This window comes from Saccopteryx leptura, chromosome 2 (assembly GCF_036850995.1).
Source record: "Saccopteryx leptura isolate mSacLep1 chromosome 2, mSacLep1_pri_phased_curated, whole genome shotgun sequence".
NCBI lineage: Eukaryota > Metazoa > Chordata > Mammalia > Chiroptera > Emballonuridae > Saccopteryx > Saccopteryx leptura.
The window spans coordinates 319,737,166-319,757,695 of NC_089504.1; the positions used below are offsets into that span (position 1 = coordinate 319,737,166).

General features: G+C 40.6%; 1 protein-coding gene across 3 annotated transcripts in view; it reads right to left on the reverse strand.

The window, feature by feature from the left end:
• DDX52 (DExD-box helicase 52) overlaps positions 1–20,530 on the reverse strand; it is a 94,747-nt gene that overhangs the window by 1,118 nt on the left and 73,099 nt on the right. The window contains exons 8-16 of one of the 3 annotated variants that reach the window (XR_010748848.1): positions 14,354–14,426; positions 13,679–13,882; positions 11,543–11,633; positions 9,381–9,503; positions 9,097–9,247; positions 8,310–8,385; positions 6,663–6,734; positions 5,352–5,444; positions 2,363–3,521 (exon numbers count right to left, since the gene is read on the reverse strand). Coding sequence is in view for 2 of the 3 variants with exons in the window: in XM_066363036.1 (XP_066219133.1) it covers positions 3,464–3,521; positions 5,352–5,444; positions 6,663–6,734; positions 8,310–8,385; positions 9,097–9,247; positions 9,381–9,503; positions 11,543–11,633; positions 13,679–13,882; positions 14,354–14,426 (941 nt within the window). In the remaining variant the exon portion in view is untranslated. Of the gene's footprint in view, positions 1–2,362; positions 3,522–5,340; positions 5,445–6,662; positions 6,735–8,309; positions 8,386–9,096; positions 9,248–9,380; positions 9,504–11,542; positions 11,634–13,678; positions 13,883–14,353; positions 14,427–20,530 lie in introns of those variants that run through there. The other 2 variants (XM_066363037.1, XM_066363036.1) reach the window with 2 other exon arrangements.

Sequence of the window (20,530 nt, forward strand, 5' to 3'; positions counted from 1 at the left end):
GAGAAACAAACCCTACCTAAACTTATGCTTGGCAACACAACAAAAGCAGAAAATATATCTTTTTCAAAAGTGGTCATTTACTCACATTTCATAGCATGATTATAGTAGGTGTATTTAGAATTATTCTTCTGGTCCCCAAGGGACAACTGCCCAGTACTGAGGAAAAGCCAAGGCTGGAAGACACCTCTCAGGTAGACTCTCTGCAGATCCACGTGACTCCTCACATTCATGTGCCCCATCCTGTCCTGCTCAGATGCGGAGGGAGCATGAGGCTTCCTCTCTCCATCGTGTCAGTGTGCTTGTGTTCTTGCTACCGTCCCAGGTGACCATGATCAACACCCAGCGCCAACATGTCCTCATCTGGACATACCCTTCCCAACCTACCACCCACTCCTCAGCTTGGTCCCTGCTGCCACATATCCTGACACCCACAGCAGAAGGCTCTATAGAGGAAAAGCCACTATGTCCACACTAGTTCTTTGGTTAAATTGAGGCAGACATTGATCCTGGCTGGATGGGTCTGTGGTAGAGCATCGACCTGGCATGTGGATGTCCGAGTTTCAATTCTTGGTCAGGGCACACCTTGGTCAGGAGAAGCGACCACATGATTCTCCATCCCTCCTCCTCCCTCAGCTCTCCCCCTCTCTCTCCCCCTCCCACAGACATTGCTCTATCGGTTCCAAAGCATCAGCCCAGGAACCGAGGATGGCTCTGTGGAGCCTCCCCTAGGTGATAAAAATAGCTTTGTTTGTGAGCATGGCCTAAGATGGGCAAAGCGTTGGCCCCAGACAGGAGTTGTCGGGTGGATCCTAGTCAGGGTGCATGAGGGAGTCTGTCTCTGTATCTCTCCTCCTCTCACTTGGCAAAAGAAGAAAGAAAAATTTAGGCTGCCATCTAGGATGTAGGCTAAGACATTTGTCAGGCTGTGTTCCAATGTGCAACGCTTGATAAGTCTATGGAATAATAATACTTGGGGTCCTCAACTGCAGAAAGAAAAAGCAACTTTTGTCAGATGCCTACTTTGCTTTCATTTCATGTCATTTATTATATTTCAGTTATTCCTGGGGAACCATCCAAAGATTCTAGCCACGTGGAGGTAAAGTGTACATTTGTGCAGCTGGGTTATTTTTCTGAAAAAATTAAAAGGTGGTGGTGATGGTCAGAGAAGGTCAGAGTCCTACGAAAGGAGTATCACGGGCTTCAGAGAACCCCAAACTGGAAGCAGGAGACCTGGTTACTAGGTGACAGCACTTAACACTTTCAGATCTTGTTTTAACTCACCTGTAAAAGGAGATGGAAATACCTGTTCTGCCCACCTTTGGGTAAAAGAAACTAATATATTTGGTCAAAAAATTGTTTTGAAAAATAAGTGACACTGTCTTTATACAAGTAGCAAAGTGTTATTCATGATGTGGCCCAGATCACTGACAAGAGATCACTAACAGAGACCCATATTCAAGTTATCCAGGCACACCTGACCTGTGGTGGCGTAGTGGTGTCGACCTGGAATGCTGAGGTCGCCGGTTCAAAACCCTGGGCTTGCTCAGTCAAGGCACATATGGGAGTTGATGCTTTCTGCTCCTCCCCCCTTCTCTCTCCCTCTCTCTTCTCAAACATGAATAAATAATAAAATAAAAATAATTTTTTTAAAAAAGTTATCCAGGCACGAAATCACATTTTGAAACTGATCAAATAGGTGCAATGAACCAAATATGTAGAAAAATACTTAAAAGCACCTGAGTGTTTGGTGGATAAAAAACCTTGAGCTTCAGAGCTGGCTTGGAGTGGGACAGCCTAAGAACACAAGAGCCTCCGTCCATTAGAAGGGCTGGGGATAAGTAGTTCTGCTGATGGGACCAGAAACTCTCAGGTTCCAAATAAAACGTCCATGAAACAGTACAATTTGTACTCTCTTTATAAAATTGCAAAAACAGCCTGACCAGGTGGTGGTACAGGATAGAGTCAGCCTAAGATGCAGAGAACCCAGGTTCAAAACCCCGAGTCACCGCAGGCTCATCTGGCTTGAGCACGGGCTCACCAGCTTGAGCGCAGGGTCACTGGCCTTGAGTGTGAAATTGCAGACATGACCCCAGGGTCACTGGCTTGAGCCCAAAGATTGCTGGCTCAAGCCCAAGGTCACTGCCTTGAGCAAGGGGTCACTGGGTTTGGCTGGACCCCATATGGGACCCATATTTACTGGCAATTCCAACCTTCCCGGTGTGTTTAGGCCTGTAGCCACAAACTAGGTCAGAACCCAGAGAGGACTAAAGTTGATTTTTTATTCCACTGTACAATAATATCAACAGAGAAAAATCTGCTAATGGTGAATAGCCTCCATCACTGTCTAATCATAATCCTTTACCTTTGGCTGGAGCTGCTTCCTGAAGGATGAAGGGCAGTAAAGCATCAGGAAAGAAAAGCCGTAAGAGAATGCAATCGGAGGTACATCAAGTCACAGGAACACTCTACCTTATCGGGTTAAAACTTTTACCAGTTTCAAGCAAAGGCATCTTGAATGGAAAGAGACAGGAAAGAGCATGGTTAAATGATGAAAACTGAAGAAAGGAAGAGGCTGGACAACACTGTGTAATTACCAGAGGGAAACAGGGACAGGCGGAGGTGGGAGGAGGTAAAAGGGTGATACAAGGTGATGAAAGGAAACTTGCGTAGTGAACATACAATATAATATACAGATGACGTATTAATGAATTGTATCCCTGAAACCGTTGTGATTTTATTAACCAATAACACCCCAATAAATCAGTTAAAAAAAAAAAAGGGAGAGGCCAACCATAGCTTGTAGATGCAACATTTTAACAGGTAAAGTATTACCTACCTTACAAATGAAGTTATAAGAATACTTAATAGACCAAAGCATTTAAAGTCTTACAGAACTTAAATAACCAGCCACAGAAGAGGCATCTCTTTGTTTTGTGGCTTATACCACAAAAGGTCATCAAGAAATTAAGAAGTAGTAAAATAAAGAGCAGTAGGATTATTCTTGGTAAATAGCCTGGGCTTCTTGTACACTCAAAAAACAAACAAACCACAAGGTGGCAGGGAAGGGACTTTCAATCTGAAGGCTTTACTTTGGTTCTAGATGTCTCTCCAACATACTTCATACATTCCTCCACACTTGAAGGGAACCATCCTTAAGAGTTCACCACATTTGGATGTTGTCATTTTTACCGTAAGTTTTTGATCTTCTTTAAGAATTACCTCAAGATTCAAACCACAGAAATGTCATTGAATGTTATTTTCATTGTGTAATCATTTAAAAGTCACCTACATTGAAATATGACATGATACACTGAAAGTTTATGATCATTTTTCACCAGCCCCATGTTCTTGTAGTTGATTTCAAATGTTACAGGTGATTTTAAGGTGAAGTAGTCCATGAAAACAACAATCACATTGAGATCATTAAATTATCCTCTTGATTCAGTCTTTTAAAAAATATTTTTTAACTTTTGTCTTTAAGAGCTACTTTCTTCTTGTTGTTCTGACCAATGATTTTTTTCCTAGGACAAGGAAAGTAAGAAAAGCTGGATCAGAAATTCTAGCTTATATATACTTTCCAAAAATCTACCATTTAGTAAACATCGACTAAAACCTATGATATAATCAAATATATGAGGCAGTAGGAACACAACACGCATTAGGTCCGCCCTTTAGAAAACAACAATCACCTAAGAGACAGGAAGGTCACAATAAACATTATAACATGATCTAAAAGACAGATTCTGATCCTTACCTAACAGTAAAAGTTAACATTAAGTGCTAATACTGTTTTAAGCTCCTTATATGTTATGACCTTTGATAATCTTCCTAATTTATTAAGATTCTATTATTATCCTGATTTTACAGATGAGAAAAATGAAGAATGGTGGTGCAACTTGGTGATCATCACACAGTGGTGATAAATGTTAGACATGAACCCCAACAGTCTGATTTTAGAGTCTGGTGAAAGCCATAACTAAATGTTAACACAGGAAAAGGAAACAAGTTTTGAGAAAATAATGTTAGCATACCATAGGAAAGTAATGCAAAATTCTCAGATGTAGATTAACTCATTAAATCCTCAGCCAAATACAAGTGGTAGAGTTGGTATTATTTTCAGGTTGAGAAGCTGGGCTCAAAGATAGGGACGCAAGAGTTACCAGCATAGAGGTATGAGCTGAGGCTACACGTGTGGACAGCACCACTAAAGGGACACCTGTACTGGATAACTAAGCTAGAGTCAGATCAGTTCTTCTTCGTGGGCCATGTTAAGAAGTATGGCCTTCAGGCTCTCTCTCCCTCTTGGGAGCAGGCCTGCGCCTTTCCCTTCCCCTCTCCTTCCTCCCCGGCAGTTACCTTTGACTTTCTCTCCTAAGCTGTAATGGCCTTTCTTCTGTCTCTGTAACTTGTTTCCTGAGCCCGTGCAGCCCAGCGGGCTCAATTCTACTACCTCTGTAACTTTCTAATTAAACTTGCTCTTGTGATTTGAAATATATATATATATATATATATATATATATATATGGCTTTTAAATGTAAAAAAAATGAAGAGAGCATCTTAATTAGGGATCTAGAGTGACAAAATTTATACCAAGTGCCCTTAAAGTCTTAGTGCAACTTTGTTTTAATAACCTCAGAAGTAGGCCCTGGCCGGTTGGCTCAGCGGTAGAGCGTTGGCCTGGCGTGCGGGGGACCCAGGTTCGATTCCCGGCCAGGGCACACAGGAGAAGTGTCCATTTGCTTCTCCACCCCCCCTTCCTCTCTGTCTCTCTCTTCCCCTCCCACAGCCAAGGCTCCATTGGAGCAAAGATGGCCCGGGCGCTGGGGATGGCTCCTTGGCCTCTGCCCCAGGCTCTAGAGTGGCTCTGGTCACGGCAGAGCGTGGCCTCTGGTGGGCGTGCCGGGTGGATCCCGGTTGGGCGCATGCGGGAGTCTGTCTGACTGTCTCTCCCTGTTTCCAGCTTCAGAAAAACACACACACACACACACACACACACACACACACACAAAAAAAAAAAAAAAAAAAAAAACCTCAGAAGTATAAATAATATAAACTGACAAGAATCAACACAATTACTTAAAACATTGATATTTCTTATTAATATTCAACAGAACCACCATCTTATACTCTAGTTTTAACCCTTGTAAAAACTTTCATCAGCTGCTGCTCAGTGCCTGGAAGGACTGCGTTTGTAATCCCACCTTCCATATTACCCAGAGAACATAGATTCTAACACGTGTACAACAGTTCTGATACAATTCACCTCTAAAAAACTCATCCTAAGGAAAAATAATGCCTACTCCAACTACATAATGGAGTCAAACAGTTAATTTTCTCACCATCTACTTACCGTTTATCCTTAGCATTTTCTAAGAAGTATTTTGGAGTGGTACTAATGCTCTCCCTTTGCAATGGCTTCTTAATCATCTTCTTCTTTTGTTTGCTGAAAGTCAAAGACAGGAAAGAATTACATGTAGCTTAAAGCTAAAACTGGTTTTGAATCTGTTTTCATCTGATGAAATATATATTTAGTATTTAAGGAATAATAAAACAAGCACCTCTGTACCCATCTTAAGAAATAGGGTCACTATTATCGTTGTACCTTCCATGGGTGTTATGAAATTCCCAGTGCCATCTGGGCACCCCTACTGTCTCACTTCATTTGGGTTACTATACCAAAACACCATAGACTGGGTGGCTTATACACAACAGAAATTTATTTCTCATAGTTCTGGAAGCTGTGAAGTCTAAGGTGCTGGCAAATACAGTTTCTGGTAAGATCCCATTTGCTGGTTCTCTGTGTCCTCACATGGCAGAAGAGGTGAGGGATCCCTTTGGGGTTCCTTCTATTAGGACACTAATCCCATTCAGGAGGAATCTGTCCTGATGACCGAATCACCTTCCAGAGACCCTGCTTCCTAATACCATCACCTTGGGGTTAATGTTTCAACATGTAATTTTGGGGGTTCAAACTTTCACTTCATAGCACCCACCTTATAGTTGATTCTTAATCACAAAATCTGTTTTTTTAATCCACCTGATTTATCCACACTATCCATTTCATATCCTAGATTACCTAATAGCATTTATAGAGGCAACCCAAAGGGAAGGTAAATTCAATCAATTTTTTAAATGCCAGTGATTATGATTAAAATATATCCTGTGCCAACAAGCATTAGAGTTTGACTTTGGCCAGTTAACCGCTTTTAACCAGTATTCTGAATTAAAACAATTGAACTGTATTTTACTCACACTGAATAACTTTTTTAAAATATGAATATTTAAAATCTCAAGGATGAGACCTGCGGTGGCGCAGTGGATAAAGTGTCGACCTGGAACGCTGAGGTCATGGTTTGAAACTCTGGGCTTGCCTGGTCAAGGCACATATGGGAGTTGATCCTTCCTGTTCCTCCCCCTCCTTCTCTCTCTCTCTCTCTTCTTTAAAATCAGTAAGATAAAAAAAAAATTTTTTTTTTATCTCAAGGATGAAGAAACTGGCACAGAAAAGTACAGTACTACAAATATTTAAAAGGGAAAATTTTATCTTAAATAGTTCTGAAAATAGTAGTATTGTTAGAATTATATGTAAGAGTGTGGAAGTAAGAATGTATATACAAAGAGAGGGAGAAAAAGAGAACGTCCGGTAAATTCAAGACTGTACCTTAGTAGTTTTTGGAAACCTCTTATGTATTCTGGAACAGGACATCCGGCCTGCTGTATAACATTGGCAATGCTGAAAAAGGTACCCATAAACATAAGTCTGTATCTTATCAAACTGATGTTTATGAACTCATACGCTCTGCACAATACAAGAGAAACTAAAACTACACAAGAAAGAAATTCAATACAGTGTTTTTCATTATCACCAGATGCAATCACATTGGATCTGAGAGAATGTCTGCTGGACTAAAAGCTATAAATTGATGAATAATTTTAGATAGAAGCTATTTCTGCTCAACATTTATTTTATCAAGCTCTAAGAAGCTACTAAGTACACTCAGATGGGTCTCTTACTAAAGCTAAAGTCAAGCTTAAATCTATGAAATGATAGTGCTTAACATGGATTTGGCATAGTCTTAAGTTTTCTCATGTGGAATAACTGATTCAATCTTCACAACAACCATTTGTAGGAAGGACTATCATTATTCCCATTTCCCAGATGGAAAACTGAGGTGCACAGTTACACTGGTATGGGGAGTCATCAGATTCACATGGTTGGGGTTGCTGAGGAAACTTTAGGTGAATCTAGGCTCTGTTGGAATACATACTCCCCTACACATGTACATGTGAAAGCCTCTCAAAGCAAAAGCAAGACTCAGAGGGCACAAATCAAAATCTTTACCAAAACTGATAAACTCAAAAGACTCAAAGTACAAACTGCCTTCAGCCGTACTTCAATTTCAATTGTTAGTAAAGTAACGTGTTACCAATCACAGCCTTTCATCAACCTCAATGATCTCAGCAGCCAAAATGTATGAAACTCAACTTTAACATTAATATCTATGATGATGGGCTAAGTTCACACCTATGATTCTAAAAGTATACCTAGCATATGTTATCCAGGCCTCAGGGGGCTACCCTTGAGTAATACTGGAGTGTGTTACTGAAATAATTTTTCCTGGGACTAAATATAAAACTCCATCTGCCCCTAAGAGTAATGGGAAGGATGCACAACAGTAAGAGAATTTTAATGGGGCTAAAGAGACCCAGGGGTTAATTTTAAACTATTCACTCATTCAAAAACCTTAATATTACATTGTAATACCAGCTGGTGGTTACTTGGAAAAATCTGTGAGTTATTAGAATTTGGGAATATTTGTTATTATTAGCAAGAATGAAAGGGCCCAAACGGTTTTTTTTTTAATCCCATTTTTCCTTTTCTCATTGCTAAAATTTGGTTGACTACCATAACAGAATTTTGGACAAAGCCGTTTTGTTAATCTATTTGTTAACTGTGTGTAAGAATAATGAATTAACCTGACCAGGCAGTGTCGCAGTGGATAAAGCATCATCCCAGGATGCTGAGGACCCAGTTTCAAAACTCCTCAAATTTGCCGGCTTGAACACAGGCTCATCCAGCTTCAGTGTGCAATCCCAGACATGACCCCATGGTTGCTGGCTTGAAGCCCAAGGTCTCTGGCTTAAGGAAGGGGTCAGTGGCTGGGCTGGAACCCCCTGTCAAGGCACATAGGAGAAAATGATCAATGAACAACTAAGGTGCTGCACAAATAATTAATGCTTCTGATCTCTCTCCCTTCTTGTCTCTCTCTTTCATTAAAAAAAAAAAAAAAAAAGAATTGCAATTTACCTTCTTAATAATGGTTTATCATCTTCAGTGAAAAATGTAACAGCTTTTCCTTTATGCCCTGCTCTTCCAGTTCGACCTAAGAGAAACCAGAGCATTAAAAAACATTTTTTTGGTTGCCTGACCTGTGGTGGCGCAGTGGATAAAGCGTCAACCTGGAAACGCTGAGGTTGCCGGTTCAAAACCCTGGGCTTGCCTGGTCAAGGCACATATGGGAGTTGATGCTTCCTGCTCCTCCCCCCTTCTCTCTCTCTCTCTCCTCTCTATAATGAATAAATAAAATCTTTAAAAAAAAAAAAAAAAAAATTAAATCTTTAAAAAAAAACAAACAAAAAAAACATTTTTTTGGGAGAAAGGGACCTTCAAGATTTATATACAAAAGTCACCAGAGTTTTGGGGGGGTTTTTTTGGTGAGAGACAGACAGATAGGGATAGAAAGACAGGACAGGAGATGAGAAGCATCAATTCTTCGTTGCGGCACCTTAGTTGTTCATTGAATGCTTTCTTGTATGTGCCTTGATCTGGGGCTATAGCAGAGTGAGTGGCCCCTTGCTCAAGCCAGCGACCTTGGGTTGAGCCTTGCTCAAACCAGATGAGCCCGCACTCAAGCCGGCGACCTCAGAGTTTCGAACCTGGGTCCTCTGCATCCTTGTCTGATGCTCTATCCACTGAGCCACTGCCTGGTTAGGCAAAAAGGTCACCAGAGTTTTCATGGCACTAAAAAATGAGTATGTTTTAGGGATTAGCAGAGGTGCTAAAAATGGATGAGTGTGGAGACGGGACAACTCACCTATCCTGTGGATATATTCAACTGAGCTCGTTGGAAAGTCATAGTTGATCACCAAGTTCACACCTTTAAAATCAATACCTCTGGCTAGCAAGGCTGTACAAATAAGGACCCAGATTTTTCCTGCTCTGAAGCTGTGGACTGTGTTATCTCTCTGGTTAACAGAACATATATTAAATGTTTTAGTACCACTATAGGAATGGAAAACAAATACTTTATAAGTTTAATGCCAGTACTTTAAAATTTAATTGTTCTTTATCATTTTCAAAGTATACATTTGATTTTACCTGTTCCTGTGTTCTGTCTGCATGAATAATGTCCACATTAATGCCTTCATATATGAGCTCATGAAAAAGCTCTTTAGCCCTTTCAATGGACTGAACAAAAACAAGAACAGGTGGACTGAAACCCTAAAAGAAAGGCAAAAATCAGTACATATAACCCATAATTAAGGCTATAATCACATCATTGCATGACTTTGGCTCTTTAAAGAACCCAATTCAATTCAGTGTCCTTTCACAGCCAAATTTCTAGGAGCAGTGGTCTAATCTGCCTGTCCTCCTCATCATCCATTCTCTATAATGGGTTCTTTCCACAAACTTGAACTGTATTCTCCATCTTGTAAATTCCAATAAGCTTGTCTAATTAACCTCCTTCACCTTTCCAAAGGGATGGTATCCATTCCTTCAAATAATCTCTTGCCCTCTGTGCCTCAGGGCTTTTAATATGATTCTGCTTAAAATGTAATGACTGTCTTTGCAATTCATTATCTACTCCCATTGTGTGGGTATTCCCCCAAAGCTAAGTTCTTGAGTCTCTGCTCTCCCAATTTAATATTTATCTTATTAAATTAAAACCTCAGTTATAAACTATCAGCTCTAAGCAAATGAGTTGTATGTTTATATCATTCCCTGCGTCTCTCTAAACCAGCACTGTATATTTACAACTGTCTATATTCAAACTTAACCTTTTTATTTGGGTCCACACAGCCCTTTCAGAGTCTAATGAAAGCTATGAAGCTTATAGGAAATCACAAATTTACATAAAATCTAACATAATTTCAAGGGGTTCACAAATCCTAAAGCTCATACATGACTAAAAATACCTTATGTACAATCCTGTGTATCTGTGAAAACCTTAAATCTCCTATCACAAAATGGTATTCTTATTTTTAAAATTAATACGTAGCATTTATGTGCCAACCACTAATATAAGTACATTTGTATTAACTCATTAATACTAAAACAGCTCCAAGAGGTGGCTAGTATTATTCCCATTTTACAGATGAAGAAACCATAGAACAGAGGTAAATTTGCCTAAAGCTAGAATTCCCATCCAGGTAGCCGGCTCCAGAGCCCATTCTCCCATTCTCTTAACCACTTCCCTTGTCACCAGCAGGTAATTGCAACGGCCTCTCCTTTTCATCCTCCAGCTCCTGTTAGCGCTCCACCACTAAAACTGGCACCTTCATTTATTTCCTCCTCCGTCTAACCAGCCTAATTTAATAGACTGCTAATTGGTTTCTTTACTTTCAGTCTCTTTCCATGACAACCCATTTTATACACCACTGTTCAGTTTTCCTTAAAAAATTATGTGACCACATTCTCCAACAATGTTCAGTGAATTCTCTTAACTTGACCCCACATCTCCTGTCCAAACTGATTGTCTTTAATTCCCACCACAGACTCTCTCCTTAGGCAGGTGACTTCTTCATTAGTCTCCAAACATACTCATTTTGTTCCTCCCCATCTGAGACTTACTACAACTGCTCCCTGCCACCAGTACTGTCCCCCTTCACCTTTTAATCCCACAAATCCTTCAAGGCCCTGATTAATAGCATTGCCTCCTCAAGGCTTTCGCCAACTGATTCAACTCACCCTGATGGTCCCATTATAACTATATGAATATTTAAGAAAAACACTCCATAGCCTTTTATGACTCTTTACCACAAACTATGTTACACAAGTGTATTTATTTTACCCCCTAAAAAACACTAAATTCTAGTGGCAGGGCTTAGGATTTATATTTCCTTTGCAACGCTGCCACCCCAACCCTTCAGTACTTAACCTTTTAACTATGGCTTCTACTCAGTTTTTACTGAAGGGTACAAAGAGAAAACCAGTCATTGTCCTCATTCTACAATGCCCCAGTTCCATAAGAAACCAGCAGAGGAATGGGGGGAGATGCGGGGAGCAGATAGCACATGCACATGTCGAAAAAAGCTTTCATGGCATCAGGTCAGTCATTTCCGAGCCCACCCTGAGCTGAGAATAGAGAGCTTACTGGTCTAACAGTTGAGCCGCTCCGCCTCGGGACACAAGGTGGCTCCAATGTACAGAACAGTTTATCACGGGATTATTAAAGGTGATGTGGAAAGGTGCTCAGCCTCCCACCAGTAATGGAAGCTTAGTGAACTTTATCAAAATTCAAGACTGTTTCCCAAATATACCTTTTTAATAAGTTCTCTCATGGCTAGAAGTTTTCCAGTCTCAGATCCAACAAAGAGAAGCTCTTGTTCTACAGTCTCTACTGCAGAATTCCTGAGAAGAAAACATACCATCTGGTTTGCAAGAGGAAATTTTATGCTCCCCCACCCCCCAAAAAAATCTAAATAAATGAAAAAAATATATACATAACTCCAAAGAATGAACTTTTCCATTGTCAACATGGGCACTTAACTATATATACCTGACCTAAAGACAAAGTTATTTGTAAAATCTCTTACTCTAGTTACAAAAATATTATCAAGAAAGTTTGAAAAATATAGAAGAGCCCTGGCCGGTTGGCTCAGCGGTAGAGCGTCGGCCTAGCGTGCGGAGGACCCGGGTTCGATTCCCGGCCAGGGCACACAGGAGAAGCGCCCATTTGCTTCTCCACCCCTCCGCCGCGCTTTCCTCTCTGTCTCTCTCTTCCCTCCCGCAGCCAAGGCTCCATTGGAGCAAAGATGGCCCGGGCGCTGGGGATGGCTCTGTGGCCTCTGCCTCAGGCGCTAGAGTGGCTCTGGTCGCAACATGGCGACGCCCAGGATGGGCAGAGCATCGCCCCCTGGTGGGCAGAGCGTCGCCCCATGGTGGGCATGCCGGGTGGATCCCGGTCGGGCGCATGCGGGAGTCTGTCTGACTGTCTCTCCCTGTTTCTAGCTTCAGAAAAATGAAAGAAAGAAAAAAAAAGAAAAAGAAAAATATAGAAGAGTGTAAACAACAAACTGCCCACAATTCTACTGTTTTAGAATAACGTTTGACATTTTGTCAAATAAATCTTCAAGTCTAACTATTTACTTAGCAAACTATTTCTAAAAATAAAATTATTTGATAAAATAGACCATAGACCATTTTTAAGGTTGTTACTACATATTGCTAAACTTTTTTTGTGTATGTGACAGAGAGGGAGAGAGAGAGGGACAGATAGGGACAGAAAGGAAGGGAGAGAGATGAGAAGCATCAATTCTTCGTTGTGCCACCTTAGTTGTTCACTGACTGCTTTCTCGTGTGCCGTGGGAGGGGGGGGCTACAGGAGAGCAAGTGACCCCTTGCTCAAGCCAGCAACCTTGGGTTCAAGCTTGTGAGCCTTGCTCACATCAGATGAGCCCACACTCAAATCGGCAACCTTAGGGTTTCGAACTTGGGTCCTCTGCATCCCAGTCCCAAACTCTATTCACTGTGCCACTGCCTGGTCAGGCTTGCTACACTTTTTTATTAATTTTTTTTTCTTAACAGTAGCAGGGTTCATTTATAGTCAAATATTGGGGCTGAGTGTTTATTAACTAATGCTATATAAGCTGCTGCAGTACATTACACTGTATCATTACTATATTTTCCATTTTGTTGTCTGCTTCTGTATTTATGGTGAGTTTGTTCTATTTTCATTTTATACACAGTAATTAAGTTTAAATTAGATAGAGTTTGTTTTTGTTTTTAAATGAGAAGAGCGGAAACAGATAGAGACACACTCCCGCATGTGCCCTGACTGAGTTCCACCTGGCAGGCCCCCAGTGAGCAATGCTCTGCCCGTGTAGGGTGGTTACTTGGCAACTCAGCTAGTTTTTTTAACTTTTAGTTATATATATATTTTAGATAGGAGAGAGAGAGAGAGAGAGAGAGAGAGAGAGAGAGAAGGGAGGGAGGAGCAGGAAGCATCAACTCCTATATGTGCCTTGACCAGGCAAGGCCAGGGTTTTGAACCAGCAACCGCAGAGTTCCAGTTCGATGCTTTATCCACTGCACCACCACAAGTCTGGGCATAACCCAGCTATTTTTAGTGCCTGAGGCAGAGGCTCCTTGGAGACATCCTTGGCGCCCATGGCCAACTCGCTCAAACCAATCAAGCCATGGCTGTGGGAGGAGGAGAGGGAGAGAAAAAGGGAGAGAGAAAGAGAGACAGAGAAGAGGATGAGGAGGAGGGGAAGGAGTGGAGAAGCGCAGATGGTCGCTTCTCCTTTGTGCCCTGGCAGGAAATGAACCTGGGACAGCCACACGCCTGACTGAAGCTCTACTACTGAGCCAACTGACGAGGGCCTAGGGTATTCTTTACTCTCCCATTTGGCTTCACTTTTACTTAACATGGTATTATAAGCACTGTCAATTACCTTGCTCCAATGGACACAGTAATGACACTGTCCAGGTTGAGTTTGCACCACTGCTCAACATCATATGCAAAAGTTGCACTGAACATTGCTCTTCTGACCTTGTGGGATGTGCAAGCCAGGAAAATGGAAGCCAGCTGGTCTCTGAACCCAGTTTTGCCATCTTCAAATAGTTTATCCGATTCATCTACTACCAGCCATTCAACACTAAGAAATAACAAAACAACTTGTGGGAACTAAACTGGAAGATTGAAGACATTTCACTAAACTGGGGACACATGAAGAAGTCAAGCCATAATGCTGCTTCTAGACCCACATCCACACTACAAAAGGTACAAGAAAAATAAGCAGGGAAATGGTAAAAATAAGATAACAAAATAATATACTTATAACAGCCTCAAAGTTATGAGGTTCCATTAGCAACAACAAAGCTTCACATAAACCTTATAAACTCCATCAGCATTGCTGAAAGTTAGGGGAATTATATGCTGCTTTTCAGAATCTGTAGCTTTCTTCTAGACCAAATAGTTATTTTTCTATGAATTTAATGAAAACCATTATTCTCGGTATCAACACTTACTGAAACATGGCAGACAGCAAGCTCCAAAAGGCAGCAATACAAGCAATTAAGGAAGAAAAACGGAAAACACACATAAAACATTAAAATGTCATCTGTACCTTGTTAAGTCTATTCCTGGAGGATCTTGCTTTAATAAATAGATTAGTCGATTGGGAGTGGTCACAAGAATATCTATAGCAAAAACAAGTGGTACAAGTTTCAAAGACAAGTTTATCCCTCTTGAACTAGAAAATTAAGCCTTTTGTATTTCAGTTAAATTCCCCTGAAGTAGGAAAAGGAGGGAGTGGTTATACTCACTAAACCAACTACACAAATGTTCTTCCCTGTCAGTAAGTTAACAAACATATTTTTTTTATCCATCACAATACAAACTAGAATATCCCTTCTCAATTTTTATATTTGACTATCTTCTCAACTTCTAAGAGCCAAAAACACTGTAATCAACAGTTTGACTTTCCAACTTTTTATTCCAAGGGAAATTCTTTTTTAAAGAAATTCTATTCAGAGAGACAAGATGGCGCTGGAGTAGGCGGACGTACCAGCATCTACCTCCCAGAACCAAAGTGGATTAAAAACTAATTTTATGAACTGAACTATCAGCTGGAAAAACCAACTTTGGACTAAACTAAAAGGACTCTTCAACCAAGGAATGCTGAAGAAGCCACACAGAGACTGGTAGAAAAAGCGGAAACGCGGAGAGGGCTGCCCAGCTTCTCGGAGCAAACGGCAGCAGGGAGAGGCTCGCATGGCGGGAAGGGAGTTTAGCAGAGGGGAAAAGGTCCTGAGCCCCAGGAACAAAGCCCCAGCCTGCAGCCCCAGAGCCCAGAAGAAGCGTAAGGACAGTATTTAGCTGGAAACAAGTCAGGATACTATTTGAGAGAGAGTCTGATTTCTCAGACCCAGGATCCTTCTTAAAGGGACCGCGCAGAACATCTCTCTCACAAACACTAACCCGGGGCTCCTGGGGACGGAAGGAGAGGGGAGAGAACCACAGTAACAGAAAGAGAGTGCAATCTAGGAGGCATAGGGAGAAACATTTTGGGAGATAGCCACCCTAACCCCTGGGACGAGTCACTCCCCAAAGCTGAAGTGAAGATTTCCCCCGGAAACAGCAATACCAGCAAAGGGAAGCAGGAGAGCAGCCAAACAAGCTCCCCTGCAGCATTCAGAGCAGAGTAGCATAGAAGGAGGGAGCTTTCGGGTCTACAGTAGTGAGTCTTAGGGTCCGAGCTGCAACGCCCCTACCCACGCGGCTGAGGGCGCACCGGAGAGCGGGCGGCAGCGGGAGACAAAAGCGCGGTTCTGCTGGCAGGGGTGGAAGCCGGCTGGCCACCACTGGGCTCAGGTGTGAGCTCAATCTTGCCCGGCTAGGGAGAAGGGGGCGTGCAAAAGCGGCCAAGCTCAGCTGCCGGCAGCCTGTAATCCAGCCTCCGGGAGAAGGGCGGGAAACCTGGAAAGGGTAGAAACCAGCCCTGGAGCAAGGGTAGAGGAGCACAGCCCTGCCCCGCCCGTGCAACCCAGGCTTGCGGTCTGACTTGGTAGCCGGCTCCTCCTGCGGGGGTGGAGCCAAAAACCCAGAAGAGGCGGAGTTCTGCTACGGAGCTGAGCTTGAGCACGCAGCCCTGCCCGACAGTAGAGCCAAGTCTAGCAGCTGTTTCTTGAGTGGGATCATCCTGCAAAGGCAGGGCGAAAGCTCAGAAACAGGCGGAGACCCGCAGCTGAACAAAGGTGCTCGCCAGTACCCTCAGGACAAAGCATAACATCACACACGGGGGCGGGGCAAAGGCCAAGGCCACCAACCCTTGCGCACCCAAGCACGTGATCACAGCCACTCCCGTGAAGAGAAAATGCGGAGGCAGAGAAATACAACACAAATAAACCAAGAGAAATCCCCAGAAAAGGACCTAAGTGAATCAGATATAACCAAATTACCAGATGCAGAGTTTAAAATAACGATTGTTGCCTGACCTGTGGTGGCGCAGTGGATAAAGCGTCGACCTGGAAATGCTGAGGTCGCCGGTTCGAAACCCTGGGCTTGCCTGGTCAAGGCACATATGGGAGTTGATGCTTCCAGCTCCTCCCCCCTTCTCTCTCTCTCTCTGTCTCTCTCTCTCCCTCTCTCTGTCCTCTCTAAAAATGAATAAATAAATAAAAAAAAAACATTAAAAAAACAAAAAAAAAAAAAACAAAGGTGCTTATCACCTTTATAAAAAAATAAAATAAAATAACGATTGTTAGGATGCTCAAAGATATTAGAACCACCATAGATGGCCATTACGAAAACCTAAATAAAGAGATAACAAATATAAAAAAGGACATTGAAATAATAAAAAAGAATCAGACAGAAATGACAAATACAATATCTGAAATAAAGAATACAACGGAAGGAATTAAAAGCAGGATGGATGAAGCAGAGAATCGAATCAGTGAGTTAGAGGACACAATAAATAAAGGCATGGAAGCAGAGCAGAAAAAAGAAATGAGACTCAAAAAGTCTGAGGAAACTCTAACTCTGTGACAACATGAAGAGAAATAACATCCGCATCATAGGGGTTCCTGAAGAAGAAGAGAAAGAACAAGGGATAGAGACTTTGTTCAAACATATTATAGCGGAAAACTTCCCCCAATTAAGGCAGGAAAACATTTCACATGTTCAGGAAGCACAGAGAACTCCATTAAGGAGAAACCCAAAGAAACTAACACCAAGACACATCATAATTAAATTACCAAAGCTAAATGATAAAAGAGAAAATATTAAAAGCTGCTAGAGAAAAAAAGACTATCACCTACAAAGGAGCCCCCATAAGGATGACTTCTGACTTCTCAACAGAAACACTTGAGGCCAGAAGGGAATGGCAAGAAATATTCAAAGTAATGCAGAACAAGAACCTACAACCAAGACTACTTTATCCAGCAAGGCTATCATTTAAAATTGAAGGAGAAATAAAAAGCTTTACAGACAAAAAAAAAAACTCAAGGATTTCACTGCAACCAAACCAAGGCTGCAAGAAATGCTAAGGGACCTGTTGTAAACAGATCAAAGGAAAAAAAGAATATAGCAAAAGAGAAAAACAGTATTAAAGAAAAAAAATGGCAATAAACAATTACATATCAGTAATAACCTTAAATGTTAATGGATTAAATGATCCGATCAAGAGACATAGGGTAGCTGCATGGATAAGAAAACAGGACCCATGCATATGCTGTCTACAAGAGACACACCTTAAATCAAAAGATGCACACAGACTGAAGATAAAAGGATGGAAAAAAATATTTCATGCAAATGGAAATGAAAAAAAAGCTGGGGTAGCAATACTTATATCAGACAAAATGGACTTTAGAACAAAGACCATAGTTAGAGATAAAGAAGGTCACTACATAATGATAAAGGGAGCAATCCAAAAGGAAGATATAACCATTATAAATATCTACGCACCTAATACAGGAGCACCTAAATATATAAAGCAGACTTTGATAGACTTAAAGGGCGAGATCAACAGCAATACTATAATAGTAGGAGATTTCAATACCCCATTAACATCATTAGATAGATCCTCAAGAAAGAAAATTAACAAAGAAACAGCAGACTTAAAAGACATACTAGATCAACTCGATTTAATAGATATCTTCAGAACCTTTCACCCTAAAACAGCAGAATATACATTCTTTTCAAGCGCTCATGGTACATTCTCTAGAATAGACCACATGTTAGGGCACAAAAGCGGGCTCAACAAATTTAAGAAGATTGAAATCATATCGAGCACTTTCTCTGATCACAATGGCATTAAACTAGAAATCAACCACAATAGAAAAATTGAAAAACATTCAAACACTTGGAAACTAAATAGTACGTTATTAAACAACGAATGGGTTAACATGGAGATCAAAGAAGAAATTAAAAAATTCCTAGAAACAAACGATAATGAGCATACATCAACTCAAAATTTATGGGACACAGCAAAAGCAGTCCTGAAAGGGAAGTTTATAGCATTACAGGCATACCTCAAGAAGCTAGAAAAAGCTCAAATAAACAACTTAACCCTGCATCTAAAAGAACTAGAAAAAGAACAGCAAGTAAAGCCCAGAGCTAGTAGAAGGAAGGAAATAATAAAGATCAGAGCAGAAATAAATGACATAGAAGCTAAAGAAACAATACAGAGGATCAATGAAACCAAGAGCTGGTTCTTTGAAAAGGTAAACAAGATTGATGAACCTTTAACAAGACTCACCAAGAAAAAAAGAGAGAGGACTCAAATAAATAAAATTAGAAACGAGAGTGGAGAAATAACAACTGACACAACAGAAATACAAAATATTGTAAGAAAATACTATGAAGAACTGTACGCCAAAAAACTAGACAACCTAGATGAAATGGACAAATTCCTTGAATCATATAATCTTCCAAAAATCAATCTGGAAGAATCAGAAAACCTAAACAGACCAATTACAACAAATGAGATCAAAACAGTAATCAAAAAACTCCCAAAAAAGAAAAGTCCTGGGCCTGATGGCTTCACAAGTGAATTCTACCAAATATTCAAAGAAGAACTAACTCCTATCCTTCTCAAGCTATTTCAAAAAATTCAAGAAGAAGGAAGACTTCCAAACTCCTTTTATGAGGCGAGCATAATTCTGATTCCAAAACCAGGCAAAGACAACACAAAAAAAGAAAATTATAGGCCAATATCCCTGATGAACTTAGATGCAAAAATCCTCAATAAAATATTAGCAAACCGGATCCAGCAATATATGGAAAAAATCATACACCATGATCAAGTAGGATTTATTCTTGGGAGGCAAGGCTGGTACAACATTCGCAAATCAATCAACGTGATTCATCACATAAACAAAAGAAAGGAGAAAAACCACATGATAATTTCAATAGATGCAGAAAAAGCATTTGATAAAGTCCAGCACCCATTCATGATCAAAACTCTCAGCAAAGTGGGAATACAGGGAACATACCTCAACATGATAAAGGCCATCTATGACAAACCCACAGCCAACATCATACTCAATGGGCAAAAATTAAAAGCAATCCCCTTAAGATCAGGAACAAGGCAGGGGTGCCCCCTTTCACCACTCTTATTCAACATAGTTCTGGAAGTCCTCGCCACAGCAATCAGACAAGAAAAAGAAATAAAAGGCATCCAAATTGGAAAAGAAGAAGTAAAACTATCATTATTTGCAGATGACATGATATTGTATATAGAAAACCCTAAAGTCTCAGTCAAAAAACTACTAGACCTGATAAAAGAATTTGGCAAGGTGGCAAGATATAAAATCAATACTCAGAAATCAGAGGCATTTTTATACACTAATAATGAACTGTCAGAAAGAGAAATCAGGGAATCAATCCCCTTTACCATTGCAACCAAAAAAATAAAGTACCTAGGAATAAATCTAACCAAGGAGATTAAAGACTTGTACTCGGAAAATTATAAAACATTGATAAAAGAAATCAGGGAAGATACGAATAAGTGGAGGCATATACCGTGCTCATGGTTAGGAAGAATAAACATCATTAAAATGTCTATATTACCCAAAGCAATTTATAAATTCAATGCAATACCAATGAAAATACCAATGACTTACTTCAAAGACATAGAACACATATTCCAAAAATTTATATGGAACCAAAAAAGAACACGAATAGCCTCAGCAATCCTGAAAAGGAAGAAAAAAGCAGGAGGTATCACATTTCCAGATATCAAGTTATATTATAAGGCCATTGTACTCAAAACAGCATGGTACTGGCATAAGAACAGGCATATAGATCAATGGAACAGAACAGAGAACTCAGAAATAAACCCACAGCTCTATGGACAACTGATATTTGACAAAGGAGGTAAGACAATACAATGGAGTAAAGACAGCCTCTTCAACAAATGGTGTTGGGAAACTGGACAGCTACCTGCAAAAAAATGAAACTAGACCACCAACTTACACCACTCACAAAAATAAACTCAAAATGGATAAAAGACTTGAATGTAAGCCGTGAAACCATAAGATTCTTAGAAGAAAACATAGGCAGTAAGCTCTCTGACATCTCTCGCAGCAATATATTTGCTGATTTGTCTCCACAGGCAAGTGAAATAAAAGACAGGATAAACAAATGGGACTTTATCAAACTAAAAAGCTTCTGCACAGCTAAAGACAATAAGAACAGAATAAAAAGACAAACTACACAATGGGAGAATATATTTGACATAGCGTCTGATAAGGGGTTAATAACCAAAATTTATAAAGAACTTGTAAAACTTAATACCAGGAAG